This window comes from Myripristis murdjan, chromosome 14 (genome assembly GCF_902150065.1).
Source record: "Myripristis murdjan chromosome 14, fMyrMur1.1, whole genome shotgun sequence".
In the NCBI taxonomy this organism is placed as follows: domain Eukaryota; kingdom Metazoa; phylum Chordata; class Actinopteri; order Holocentriformes; family Holocentridae; genus Myripristis; species Myripristis murdjan.
The window spans coordinates 9125848-9141057 of record NC_043993.1 but is presented as its reverse complement, the minus strand read 5'-3'; the positions used below and the strand labels follow the sequence as shown (position 1 = coordinate 9141057).

The 15210-nt window shown below is 41.9% G+C and overlaps 1 protein-coding gene across 5 annotated transcripts in view; it reads right to left on the bottom strand.

Moving 5' to 3' along the window:
* Positions 1-14568, bottom strand: part of gabra1 (gamma-aminobutyric acid type A receptor subunit alpha1) — a 32158-nt gene extending 17590 nt beyond the window's left edge. The window contains exons 1-7 of one of the 5 annotated variants that reach the window (XM_030069622.1): positions 14464-14568; positions 11979-12081; positions 7018-7130; positions 5434-5501; positions 3330-3550; positions 1533-1615; positions 70-213 (exon numbers count right to left, since the gene is read on the bottom strand). In XM_030069622.1, the coding sequence (XP_029925482.1) occupies positions 70-213; positions 1533-1615; positions 3330-3550; positions 5434-5501; positions 7018-7130; positions 11979-12058 (709 nt within the window). In that variant the 5' untranslated portion in view covers positions 12059-12081; positions 14464-14568. Of the gene's footprint in view, positions 1-69; positions 214-1532; positions 1616-3329; positions 3551-5433; positions 5502-7017; positions 7131-11978; positions 12085-13618; positions 14173-14404 lie in introns of those variants that run through there. The other 4 variants (XM_030069624.1, XM_030069626.1, XM_030069623.1 and 1 more) reach the window with 4 other exon arrangements.
* Between the last annotated feature and the right edge of the window lie 642 nt (positions 14569-15210).

The window sequence follows — 15210 nt, the reverse complement described above, 5'->3', positions numbered from 1 at the left end:
TTTTCACTCAAAAATGTCCGTGCAGGAAAAAGTGTGCTCTGAATTTTGCAACTGTTGAACTGAACCTACCTGTGCTGGACTGCACCACACCAGAATCCACACTCTGTCCCATCAGATCATACTGGTTCAATCTCGACCCATCCTCTGCCACCACAACTGACTGGGCTGCACCCCTGGTCCACACATACACCACTTCTGCCCGAGTGTAGGCATCTGACAGGGGCAAATGAAGTGCAAAGTTCAACCTTTTTTACAGTCGGTCATCTGTTTCCATGTGTTGCCTTGTGAAATATATTTTTGGAGCTGCTTGGGATACAGATGAAACCATCTGAAGCATCTTGCTTAGCACCTCTGCTCTTCTCTTGCCTCAGGGTATTTTTTTCTCATCTCGTGTGGTCTGCTCTCATCTCAAGTCTTCCTACACCACTTCATCTGTTAGCTAATCATATTTTATCTTTTTGTTTTACCTTGTCTTGCTGAGTCTCATCTAATCTCTGTTTTTTCTGTCTTATCTGACTTTCTGTTCTCTTCCTTAATCTCTGCTCATATCATGTTGTGTCATATAATCTTGTGTCATCTCATCCTATTACAGTTTGACTCAACTCATTTCATGTTATTTCCTCTCATTTAAATACGTGTCATATCACTATGGAAGACACACACACACACACACACACACACACAGAATATCCCAACAGGGCAACATGACCTTAAAACAGCCAAGTCAGTCTTTTCTTCCCTCTGGCGACCCAACCTGTCAAAGCTGCAGTGTGGCTGGACCACTGCAGAGGAAAGGATGAGTAGACTGCAGACTGCAGCATAAGGAAGAGAGCTCATCACTGAAATATTTAGGGACTGAGTTCAATTTAAAGGGGGCTGAAAACTCAGTCCTCTCACTCAAGCTGTGCTGCTCTCTGTAGAGACAGACTGCTACAGACATACTATCGTTTCATGTCTCTGTCTGTCTAACTTTTGCTTTTTTCTCCGGTTTTCTGTCTCTTTCTCTCCTTCCAACAACAACGCCTTTCCACTATTTGTCTCGCTGCGTTTTTTATCTGTTTTTGCTCTTTATTTCTCTCTCTAAACTCCTTTGTTCTCTGTCTCATTCTGCCTGCTCAAGGATGAGTCGGGGTCAGGGTAGCTGGCAGCGGTGAGCAGCTGGCATGATGTTCTGGAAATATGACAGAGAGTGCTGCCTTGGATAAACACAGGTCTGTTCGCCTCTCGCCTGCCAGGGTCTTCCGGGGTCTTGCAGGGCCTGGCAAGGCTGAACGGGGGGCTTATTGAAGCCTTGGAGGACAGGTCCCCCGGCAGAACAGCTGTTACCAGACTGTCATTGCTTATCAGGGACTGGTGCTGGGGTCGTGCTTCCAGTTGGCTTTGGTGGTGACAGTGTGTCAACCAAGTATGCCTGTGTTTCTATACATTTATATTTGTGTGTGTATGTCCATTGGCATAGTGGTGTAAGGATGTTAATTTGTGTGTTGGTTTGTATGCAAGTGTGTGTGTTTGTGTGTTAGGGGGATACTTACAGCTACCAAATTTGAGTGGACAAGCATGGGCGTCCATGGGGAAGTCTTCCAGGTGCATGGGACATTCTGCTCTTACTGTAAGCCTAGAGAAAGCCAGAAAGATATGCAGAAAAGGAGAGAAAAAAAAATGAAAAAAATTGGGAAATAGAGTATGTGGCAGAGCCAGGAGGAGAGAAAGCACAGTTTCCACCCTCTAAGCCTCTAATTGCAGCCACTTTTCCCCAAATAGAGATGGTCCAGCTCCCCGAGCTGTAGGCTTCTATTTCCTGACAGCTTGGTGAAAAACAGCGTGTCAGGCCACCCGTGACACACTAATCTCCCATCCATCCCTCATCTCGCTCATCTCTGACAGCAATATGGGCTCCGCCTCTCACCCCTCCTCCACTAATAAACATGCTAAAGCAAATGTTTTATGAGCCTCGCCTTAGACCTCATGCATTAGCGCTGCACTGTAGTAAGGTTTGTACTGTATTAAAGCTTTTATTTTTTCATTTATTTACATGCATTCTATTCAAATGCAAACTCCATGCTGCCAAGGTGCAATGTGTGGTCTTCTCTCAGCTCAACTGGTAGTACACCTTATCTCAGTGCTCCCCACTGCCACGCAACATCCCCAAAGTGATAAATCATAGCAGGTGAAACCAACTTTACTTTACTTGGGAACTACAACAATAGAAAAGCAACTCCTGGAAATATTCAGTGTTTGGCACATAGTATTTGTAAATGACTGACCATCATATGAATATTAATTTTGGTTTTTGGTTATAAAAACAACAATTTATGTCAGACTGGAAGTTGGATTGTTGGAGCACTATTTGCAACCTTTTTTTTTTTTTTTCATGGACAATTTCAAGAAACATTTGACTGTGCTGTTAGTATCCTGTTTTAAAAAGTGTGCTATAAATTTTTGAGGTCCAAAAACAGTTGCGCTCTTGGGCTGCTATGTTTCTCATCATTAAAACTGGCATCGAGGTTGTGTTATGCGCATCGTGCTATGGTTAGAGATGATGGATATCAGCATTTTAACATGGCCTGGCTTGAAAAATAGCAAGCCTATCTTAGAATGTAGAAACAGTACACTTTCAGCTGATGTCAAGTACCCTGGCAGCTCAAAGAAGTTCAAAATATATTGATCATTCTTCATTTGAAAGTATTTGGTGAATTCACTGAGTCAGTGTTTATTCCTAAAGCTCTGCCACACACATACTTGCCAGATAATGTGAACATTGGTCCACATGCACTGAGGGCTGATTCACACTCGATGCGGTGTCTAAGGTGCGAACGACGTGAGCAGCAGAGAGACCCAATTACGGCTTGAACGGCACTGAGCGGTGGTCAAAATAGAGACCGTAGCCGTGCTGTGCCTCTCGCATTTTGTAACAACATGACACGGTGCCATGGAGGCTGTACTGGATAAACAGATGATGATTCATTAAAGTGACTGCCAGGAAGGGGCGGTAATTTTCTGGCATGTCACTTCCTTGATAAACAAACATGGCAGAAAGTTTTGAAGGAAAGTGCATTCCGTATGTCCATGCAGTTTCAACCAAAAGAGCCATGGATGGCCTGCTGTTTGCAAATACTCTGTGTTGCTGTTCATGGCATGAGCACCGTGAACACAAAACGGAGCATAAATCAGCCTTTGATCTTCCATGCAGCCCCTCCAATAAGTCATGATAGAAAGTACACAATAGAAAGACTACAACTAGGACTTCGCTATTCCTTCAGGTTAAAGATTTTCTTGGCCTTTGAGTTTTTCTAAAACCTTTATTGCAGTGCTGCAGGATGCCACCCTACCTCATAGTGTAGAGCAGTGTGCCTTCCTCTGTAATTCGCAGCAGCTTGTTTGGCATGGTCATGTTGTGGGCTACAGACTTCTTGCCATTGTGAAAAAAGGTATCAGGGGTCCAGATCTTGCTGGCCATGAGGTTGTTGAGACGCAGCACAGCCATAGGGCCTTTGAACTTTAACCTTTCATCCTTCCAGCTCTGTCTGAAGAACACATCAATAGTGTATTCCTGTGGTTGGAGGGTGGACAGACACACAGGGAGAAAGAAACCAAGAAAGAGATAAACAAAGAGAAAGTGAGGGTGAGGGAGGGAAAAAGTCAAAAGTCAGACCTGCACCCTGCAGCTGTTTTCCTTCTACCTTTATCTGCCAGAGTGGCTTGGCGAGGGTGCTGAGTAACCCGACGTCTTTTTCTACTTTTTACCCTTTATTGTGTTCTCTCTTTTTTTCTTTCTCTTCCTCTTGTCACTTTGGCTCTCTTATAGTGGGCCTTGGCCCAGTTTCCCTGCTGGTTACTGTCCACTCATGTTTAAGTCTTTGACAAACAAAAGGTACATGTAGTGGATGAAGTTGTGCAGCTCTCTGACTTGTACCTTTTCTAAAAGATCATTTCCACAATTAGAGTACGGTGTGTGTTAATATATTACACAGTCAAATTAATCATTGCCGTTTAATTTTTACTTCTACTCTTGCAGTTACACTGTTATGGTGTCCAAAATCAAGTGGGCATTTTAATGCAGCAAATTCCACTGGGGAACCATTTTGTATTCGGTCAATTGGTATTACGTCATAAAGGTAAGTGCCAAAAATGATCATTGTTACCATTTAACTTTGGGGAAACTTCAGCGGTCAATAATCAAAATTATACTGGACACAAAAGAAGCCTCGGACACAAAATTAGAAGGATATTTCATTTTGAAGCCTACTAATGACTATGGCTGAGAGCGGATTTTAATGTTTCCACACCACTGCCTGGCAGAGCGTAAAGGGAGCCAGCGAAAATTACAATGTGGTCTGTTTTTTTGTTCTTCTTCCCCCCTTTTACTCCATCCGTGTGAGATAATTAGTATGAGCTGAAACAGAGCTTCAAGGTAATAGAGAAAGATGGGAAATGAGAGTCAGTGCTAGCTAGCTGGAGGAAGCTGTTCTGCAGCTCTTCCTCCTGGCCTGGACAATCTGTGACTTAACACAGTGGTAAAGTAGTTCTGGCCCGTATGTCAGCCAGTGCAATTAACTGAGATTATGTCAAACACACTGGACACACTTCACGTGCGTATCCCAGGTGAACTCTTCTGTTCAAAGGGTGAATGAGAGGCAGAGAGACATTTGCATCGAAATAAGTGGGTTTCATACGCGTGTGTTGCAAGGATCAGGAAATCGATTTGCAACACATATTTGAATAGACCACAGTTATTTCAGATGGTGCATTACTGAAGAAATCAATTTCACCATTGTTAACGCACGTTCACATTTTGATATGCTATTTTTTGTTCCAAAGTGATATTGAAATTATATGGCATTGTGCTATATTTTTTCCATTTGTTTAATTGGTGGGTCATATGTTACAGTTTAGGATTTTCCAACACTTTTCCAACATCCCAAAAAAAATAAATAAATTAATTAATTAATTAAAATCTAATATATATTTGCTAAAGCTCCAAATATTCAGTGTCAAAGGAATTGTCAGTCCACAACCCATTACCATCGTAACAGATCAACATAGACCTTGTCTTTCTGACTCTTTCAGTCTCTAAATGCAAAACCACTGAAAGATTGCTCAACATTATTAATATACCAATATAAGTAAACATGGTTTGGGTCACGGTACACAACAAATATCGACATGCACATAAAAGTCACATGCAATCACATTTACAACCGGGGGTGGCATTTATCTTGGATGGGATTAGGCACCATGCACCAGCAAATATATTTCACTCACTTGACATTTTTATTTACACATTCAAAGGCAATGGGATGAATGATGAAATTAATAAATATTTTACCACTGACAGACTACAGTGTCCAGAGAGGTCAGAAGACAAGAGGAAGGTGGAGGGACAGTGACAGGGGGAAACCGGTGACATTTAAAAAGAGGCGAGAGGAGCCTTACCATGTCATGGTCTGAAACTGGCCCGATACTAGTCACGAAAATGTCAGTCTTGACTTCAGTTACACGCTCTGTTGAAGCAGGAAATTGGGAGAGTGAGTCTCTATCAGCACCTCTCATTAGCCCCTAACTACCTGTTAATACAAGACCACCTGGTTATAGCTTCCGATCTATTCCATCTATTCGGCATTATTTTTAACGTAATGACACGTGGCATACACAGTCATGTGCACACAACACACACACACACACACACACATACACCAAAAACAGCACCATTAAACCGCCTATTTTAAACTGTGGAAACTGTTTCTCACAACATTGGTTTCAGTGTCAGCTCCATTACCTGGAATACTGGCTCAATCTCTTAATAAATCCGTGCATTGCTGGACTCTGACTGAAAATATGCCACTCAAGTCCCATAAAGCTGATACCTGAAATGGATCCACTGAGGAGTCATTTCAGAGGGATGTGGTGGTGATGCGTTTGTGTGTGTGCGCGCGTGTGTGTGTGTGTGTGTGTGTAGGGTGCTCTTGGTGATTTTGAAACTGAATTATGACAGCATGATTTATGAATGATACCCATCATAATCCATAATTTCTTCCCCTTGGCTGCCGAACTTCCACAGGGCCTCGGTGCTGCTCCCCTGTCTGTTTGATGCCCTGCTGCATCGCACTGGGAGATCCTCAATGTCCTTCACACACCAATACTCACACTATCTCTCTCCTCCTTTCCTCTCTCTCTCTCTCTTACTTTTTCTCTCTCTTTATCTCGCTCTCTCTTACTCCCTCTTTGTCTCTCTTTCTAACAATGGATAGCCGGTGATAGAATGAAGTAAGAGACCACACAATAAGGAGACGTTTACTGTGCGATATTACAAGAAGTGGCTCTACCGAAAATGCTTACTCTATTCACTCTTCCACTTCCACTCCTCACAAATGAAGCAAGGGAAGGTGAAGAACAAGGCATTTTTATTTTTTCAAATCCTCACAAAAATCTGACACCAAAAGTGAGCATACATTTTACCCTTTGAATAGTTTTCGTCTTACACAGCAAAAAAAAAAAAAAAAAAATCCCATCTTAACAAGTCATTTACTCTCACACTCAGTCTTAAAATCTTGCTTTTCTTGTAACAAGCCACTCCCTCACCCTCAAACATAACAAAATCTGCCCACTGGATGAGATAATCCAAATTGTTTCCAGTGTCATTGAGTTGTTTTCCAGACTTTTCTTGAATGAATTGTAATTTTCTTGATACCACTGGGCTTAGTTTCAGCAAGGCTCAAACAAGTGAAACTGTGCTGGAAACAAGAAGGATTATCTCATAATACTGGTAGATTTTTTTTTTTCTTGTTTTAAGAGTAACGAGATTAGAACATGTAGTATAAAACTAATTGAACAGTTAAAAATTGATGGTTTTTTTCTGTGTCTGAATACGAGCCTATTTGTAGGAACAAGAAACGGGATGAAAAACCTAGGGACTACAGGTGGTGACTCTGCAGCGTCTCAAACAAATTTCAATTCATGTGTATGTTAAATATCCTAAACTGAAGGGCAATGTCAGTTCAGTGTCTTGGGTTTACTGACCTCCCAGTCCTGGCCTGAGGCGATTGTCATAGCCATCCAGAAGGCTGTCTAAGATCTTGGTGAACACAGTAGTGTTATCTTTCTGTTCCTCTGTCATGCCATTCTGCCCAGAGCTGGCAAAGCAAAGAAAAAAGAAAAAGAAGAGAGAAAGAAGAAACTTTTAAGAATCCAAAAGTACAGTCAACATTGCAAACAGAGTAAAACAAACTGAATACAAATCACACATCAGTGCCAAAAAGACAATCTCTGTACTGTTGTTAGCAAGACAACGCCGCTGAGCTAAACGGACAGCACAGAATGCACAGTGAATCATGTTGTGCAAAAAGGATGAAAAAACTCTGTAATGTTCTGTCAAATCCTGTATAACACTGGCACATTTGTTGTTGCTAGTTTACAAAGAACAGTGTGGGAACAACAGGAGTTAGATACATTTCTATGAGAAGAATAAGTAAGCAAAATACCCAGCCTGGCAAATTAAGTTGAATAGTCCCTTTAAAAAGATAACATTTTTAATAAAGGACTGTTGAGACGTGTGAAAATTATTTTTGTCAGAAGATGTAATGCATGCATGCGTGCAGAGAAAACACAGATACATATTCACATGTACTCTCTCTCTCTCTCTCTCTCTCTCTCTCTCACGCACACACACACATACACACACATAAACTCGCAAGAGTGAGATAAAGAAATCATAATACATTATTTATACCTTAATATAGTATTTTAAACCACAGAGGCCTCACTGAATTCGCTCTTTGAACAACATGAAACAAAATGCTTAGGGCAACGCCGAAAACACTCACAATCAGTAATTGTGAGAGCAGAGTTTGCACCATCTCCGCTCATAAATATTTCAACACACTCATCATCAGCAATACAGATTTTAATTACATTGTGTATTTATGGCAGGATTTTCTGGCGGATTGGGATGGTTAGAGAGAAAGAGAGAGAGACAGAGAGAGAGACAGAGAGAGAAAGAGAGCGAGAGAATGTGTGTGTGTGTGTGTGTGTGTGTGTGTGTGCGCGCAATGTCTGTTTGTGTATACCTGAATCCGTTCAAGTACATAGTCAACATAGTTTGTGCACATACACGTGTGTCAGCATTAATGCATATGTTTGTGCGTTTGTACTGAGAATAATCACATGAAAGTCTTTCATAAATTATTGTGGCCCCGAAGCAATCATTCTCTCCCTCTTTCTATGCTAGTGGCGGACCTCACTGGTTTGATTGCATGCTAAATAAACACTGCCAAGTGTTTGGAAACAAGCTCTGCGCGCTGAATGGCTCCAAGGAGAGGGGGAGGTCATCAAGATTAGTTAGCAGGGACCTGCAATGGGAGGGGAAGGAGGAGGGCAGGAGGGATGGTGCGAGGGAGAGTGGCGTCTGGAAAAACGTGAGCGAAGAGCGCCGAAGAAAAGACAAAGGAGAGAAAAAAAAAGGTGAAGATAATGGAGAAGAGGGAGATAAAAGGGGGAAGAATGAGGTTGAAAGAAGGTGAGGGTACTATTAAGTGAAAGTGGGAAATAGAGTTTTAGAGAGACACAGAAGGAGGGAGGAAATGACAGCGAGAGAAAGAGTGAACAGAGATGGGGAGTAGGGACGGAGGTAAATCCCACAGCTTTGAATGTGAGCTGTCAAACATTTTGCCTCTGAATAAGGGATGCTTCGCCAACGTCACACATCATTTTGCAGAAACAGGTTAACGGCCACGTCTCTCTGCACCCATTTTCCATAATTCACTAACATCCTTCTATCCGCCCAGAAATAATAACTCCCATAGACCCAACGCAAGCAGTTAAACTCTGGGAATTGAAATGGCCAATTTCAATTTTGATCGGTCTAACTCAGTATAATTTGGAAGTAACTACCGTGCCATTCTCCAAAATGATAATTAATCTGTTTTGTTCAGGTCTGGGGAGCTATTTAAATCTGAACACAGAGAACATAAACTGTCTGTGTAGAAGGAGAGCTGGAGCTAAATAAATAAATAAATAAATAAATAATAAATAAATAAATAAATAAAAATAAACAATTTGCTTCTTTACCCCCTTCCTTCTACTTCTACTTCGATCCAAATACTCTAAGCAAATACAATACACAGACGCATTTTGCTCTACAGCTACAGTTAAAACATTCTAGTTATATCCTCCACCGACACAGGAAACCAGCAAAGCATGCCCCTCAGCTCTTTCAAGTTCACCAGTAATTAAATTCACTTGTCAGAGGGGAATAGACTGCAAAAAAATATCCATTTTAACGAGTCAGAAAATCTAATATTGAGACTCTAAAACCTCATTTTCCTCACAATGAGTTAAAAGCAATGGGGTGAAAAAGCATTGGTTTTATTGAGTGGATCCATCCACATTTCGTCTGCCTTTCATCAAGCGTAGTGACCTTTGTTTCTTGAAAATTCCTAAAACAATTCAAAGTGCATCGGAAACACACGGAGTTACCTCTTTCCATTGTTGATTTTTTACGTGTTTAAAGACACACATGATTTTACCACTGTGAAATTTTGTGCATGTTGTGACTACAGATCTTGTCAGGAAGGAGATTTTCGTAGTGCATTTGGGAAATGGGAATGGAGAGAGTGTGGGGTGGGGTGCAAATCAAAGAATGAAGAAGAGATAGAGAAAAAACGATATTGCGGTCAGGAAAATGAGGAATACACATATTTATCAGCCAGGGCCACTCCTCATAAAACATTGTACACCATCCCCATCTACAGGTCATCTGAACAGCAACAGTGCCGTTCACAGTCACTCTGCCTTCTCTCTCTCTCTAACTCTCTCTTTCCCACTGCCTCTCACTGGATGTCTCTCTCTCCCCATACTCTGCGGATATCTAATTATGAGGCAATTTCTTCTTTGGCAACATACTGTTGCAAGGCTAGGTCTTCCTGATTACCGTGTCTCTTTGAAATTCCCCAAAGGTGGTGTACGTGTGTGTTTGTCTGTGTGCATAAATGTTTGACTTCAAGAGGGGGTTTGGATTATTCAGTAAATCTTGGGTGATAATTGCTCTGCAGTTCATGGTGACAGTTCCTCAGTGAAGTAATCAGTGTTTATTTTGTTATTTTTGGAGGGCTGGATGTGTAATTTCCTCTATATATGCAGTATACAATACCTCAAGCCCAGTAAATCATATCCTTTCTGCTGGCATGGATGACAGTGCATCCCAAAACCTAAGCAATTGTGATTCAGTAGTTTAAATCAACTTTGTGCATGTGATTACTACAATGATACATGCTATGCTGGCATATGTAAAATAGGAAACATGGTCATCTGTGTTCTGCATGCACGTATGTCTGCCACAGCATGTAATCTGGGAACATGTACCATATATGGAAACATTTCTTGTGGTGTAGCGATTGTCCTGAGAGGGAAGAGAGCCGGACAATCTCAATACAGCACTATCAAGTCAACTCCAATGACTGCCTTTTGACAGTTCCACTGAATTATTCAACCTTGCAGAAAAGCGGGAACTCTCTAATCTCACCAGGATTCAAGAGCGGCACAATGGGATGAATGCCTATGTAGTCTCATGCACTTGCCAACATATGCTGCATTCTAGTTTTGGCATTGTTGCAGCTCCATTTTACACGTGTTGAGTATTTGATTTCTCTGCATGCTTATTTTGGGTGCAAAGTCATAGTTATCCACATTAATCCTAAGAGAGGAGTCGGATTATGATGTTTGAGGTGTCCTGCACATGAAAACCTTCCGTCATTCAAATCATGTGGGGATTAGCACTGTTGCAGTCACATGAACAGTGGGTCATATTGCTGTCATCTTTCATCCAGTCACTCTCTCTCTCTCTCTCTCTCTCTCTCTCTCTCTGTCCCTCTAACCTCTCTCTCTCTCTCACTCACTCTCTGTGCATGTCTCTTTCGGTTGGGTGACATCCAGCACCCCAATGCTGACATTGAGAACTGTGTCTGTACATTGGCCCTGCTATCCCTGCAGCCACTGTCAAACAAGCCACACATGTGCCTCATCTGTGCCAAAACAACACAGAGCATGAGACATCAGCAACACAGCACAACTCTGGAAACTGTATAATGTAATTCAGTGTTGTCCCCACAAGGCTAGTGAACCAAAAAGAAGCGGTGCCACGGTAACGTGGATAATTGCTATTTTGGTTCCAAACCCTCCTCATCTTCTCTTGCCGTTGCACTTCTTTATTACCTCTATGCAATATACAGCATGGAGGTGTCCTGTGGGGATGTCCCAGTTACAACCACAGTGAGCATGAACTGTAAGAGTGTAGCCAAACAACCAAGCAAAAGGCAAGAAAAAACTATGGACATCTGATGCAGAAAATATTGATTCGACCCTCTCCTCTGGGGCCATTTCCTTTAGATAGGTAGGCTAACTGACTAGCTGGTTCAGTGTTATATTAGAGAGCCCTTTTGGCCAGCTGACCGACCGACCAACTGACTGACTGTCTGCCTGACTATTTGGATGAATGACTGATTGCCTGACTTGCTTAGCCAGTTGTCTGGTTAGCTGGCAAACATGAGGGATGTTTTTGGCATGAAAAGGTGATCGTGATTCTCAACAAATTGTGTTCAGCATTTCAAAGACTAGCCCTTGTCACGGATTCTTGAGAGATTAGGTGTCTCTGTAACTAGCCTACCTAATGTTTAGCTGTGCTCAGTCACAATGTTCCAGTGTTAGACCATGGCCATATAAGCCATATTTAGACCTGCAGTATTGGAAAAGGACTCCGCAAAGCACTATCCTTGTACCTTCCAATCTGTGGTCATAGCATGGCTTGCACGTTTATTAATTAAAACCAACCCAGATGAACTGTTCACACAATTCACTTAAAAGGAGATTGCATTTGTGACTTACGACAAACATTCATTATGAATACAGCTGTTGATTATTTTCTTTGTTTTTACAACACCTATGATACACATGTATAAGTGCGTATCTAATGTAAAGTTTATTCTTACCTTTTCCCACCAAGTACACTGTTAGCTGCGAGCAAAAAGGCCCACAGAAACAGCAAGGCCGTTCTGCTCCGTCCACACATAGTTGCAATATGAGGACCTTTCACTGTTGGAGGTCATAGAGAGAGAATGAACACCACATTGTTAGATGTTGATATAACGTCCATGGAAAGGCTGAAGAAAAAATATGAATTAGTGTTCCACAACTATGTGCTACATTTCAATAGATCAAGTGCCAATGAATGTGTGGTTGTGCTGTAACAACAACAGGCAATGTGGAGGTGGAGGCTGTGAGAGGACAGACCTGCTCCTCAATATATTGTGTGAGGTTTTGGTCCCTCACATCAGAGTTTCCTAACACCCTTCACAGATCTGCTGACAAGCACATGAATCAAACCAAATGGCCCTGCCACATGCATTAAGCTATCACATGCCAGTTGACATGTAGGCATGCAGCAGTTAAAGATTTCACATCATTTTGAATTAGGTGCCACAATGACAGAAGCTACATCCTGACTATGAGGGAGATTGAATTTAAATTCGGGATTACGAAGCAGGTACAGGGTATCTGACGCTTAGAGATGACTCCATTGTAACTATGCTTTTGATAACGCGCACACACATGCATGCAGTATAAGCTTTATCATTGCTGCATAATAATTGGGTAAAATAACAGGGCAGCGGGCATCATCGACCACATAACGTCCTGTGTGAGCTTGTAGCACCTGTACACAGTAGCCTTCACTCATAATCTGCGACGTGAAACGCGGCGGTACCGCATATCACACCAAATCCGCTAAATAAACAGTGTTTCTCTCCCTGCTCAGTCATTAAGATGTAATTTCAGACAGGTCATAAAGTGTGTAAGCCATAGCCTGCGCTATTGTGTAATGCAAAAGACGTCCATTTTTGAAAGCATAACGATGTGTCACGAGTGGACCAATTACTTACTTGTGAAAAGCGTTGTTATCAACTAAACCATTATTCCGAATGACTACAAAAATCTGCCAGTGAAATACATTCTACATTGGTAGAAAATGCCCGTGATATTCGCTTGTGCTTCTCCAAGGTGCCACCGCAATACGATGACGTCCGGAAACATGCAACGCTGTTAAAATAAAATAAAAATAAAAAACCCCGTGGCTGACAAGGATTTGATAAAGCAGGGATGATGCAGATTAACATACGGGGGTTGAAAATCCCGCACAAGCACACTTTCTAAGTTATTCAGTGGAAATGCCACCCCCTCCTCTGCATTATATGAATATCTTGAGTCTGGAGAGAAATTAAGCATTCAACTGGCATCCCTGCAAGGCTGGTCTAGAAAACATGCACCGCGATTCAGTTCGTGCGTGGCGGAGTAATTAAGCAAATGTGCGATGATGCCGTTTTATCCAGAGCGCTGTCCGTGGTGCTGAAACCAGGCTGCCTCCTGTATGAGCCATCGAGGGGGCTCTCGTTTGGCATGAAATACCCTTTAAAATGTTTTAATTTCGACGGCAAAACTCCATCCTCTCCCAATAAAACTCATCGCCTATACTAGCGGTGTCCAGTAACCCAAATTATCCCTTTCTAAATCCAAGCGCTACTCCTCCTCTCTTCTGCTCTGATAAAGAGGCGAGAAAATGGAGAAAATCACTTACAGCAGATGAGTCGGGGTTATAGTCAGTGTTCGGCTGCCTATATCCTCAAACTTTTGTGAATATCTTTTCTAGCCGGATTGAAATGAGAAAATCCTCTGTGATCTCAGATCTGACGAAATTTTAGCTTGAGGCTGGAGAGCGGCTGCTGACGATGCTGAGTATGCGCAGGTCTCTCTCACTGTTCATTGTGGTGCCGTAGTGAGTTGAACTCTCTCAGTCTGTCGCCAACAAAAAATGTTCTACCAAACTACCAAAATCTGGCTCATATTCTGAGATCACGGCCCAAAATAAATCTTTAGGTCAACAACGTTAAAAGAAAATAGACTGTGTCTTGGAGCACAGGCGATTTAATTTTAGAATAGAAGGAGGCACCAATCTCATCTAAAGACCAATCCGCCCATTTTATATGCAGCACAATTTAACTTCCACTGCTGCCGCCCTAATCTCTTTTCAGTGGCTGCAAAATCAAATCCTCTTACATTTTCGACCGGATCCGTTGTTTTTTCCCCCATCGCGCTTCTATGTCTTTCTCCGTGGCTCCTACATGATCATTTCCAATGAGATAAAACACATCATTTGACATTTCATATCAAATGTACGTCTCCGCGGCCACAGCGAGGCATATTATGAATAAAATCCGCAACCATAAAACGAACAGCAAGTACTTACGATGAAGAAAAAAAACATTTAATGAGAATGTATTTCAAGGCTCGGATGCGCGCGCGCACACACGGGCAGAGAAAGAAAGGCACCTCCAAAATGTTTAAAAAATTCGTGTTCCCTCACCAGATTGCACTGATGAGTCGAGCCTTTCTCCGCAATAAAATCCCCCTTGAATCACTCACCGTCTCCTAAAAGCCCACGTTTCGCATCGAGACAACAGCGCTCTGTTTACAGCCAAATACTCTGCTGCTTTAGCCGTGCCACTCCAGACTGAGCACAGAGCAGTGAGGAGCGCTGAGCTGTGTGCATCTGCAAAAAAAAAAAAAAAAAAAAAATGATGATGATACCGAGCGTATATTTTTGTAGTCATATGCGTATTTCGAGCTAAACTACAAATCAGACGACATTTTCATCTCCAATAACCATGAATACAAGGATAACCAGGGCATTTCAGGGGCAGTTTATTTATATCTTTGTAATTATTTTATAAACGACCCACAGATTCCAGCTGTTGATTTTTCTTTTTCTTTTCTTTTCTTTTTTTTTTTTTTTTGTTGTTGCTTTTTTTTTACGGAATACTTGAATGGGGACTATACTCATTTTCCGATGCATTATTGACTCAAGGAATATTTTCATGTGAGGGAGACAGAGTGAGCTGGCAGGAGTCTGGTCTGCAATGCAACGTTTACTGTGTGCGCCTGTTGTGTGTGTGCATCTTCACGCGTGGTTAAAGTAGTGCATGTGCGTGATTAGTTATGAGGCACGTCATGGACTTATATGCGTCGGTATTCAATGAGCTCTCTCTCTCTCTCTCTCTCTCTCTCTCAACTCGGTGTGCTTTACTGACATTGGTATTAGATAAACAATATTGCCCACGCTCCTAAATATTGAATAAAACTACTGGAAATAAGAAAAAATAGCAAGTAAGA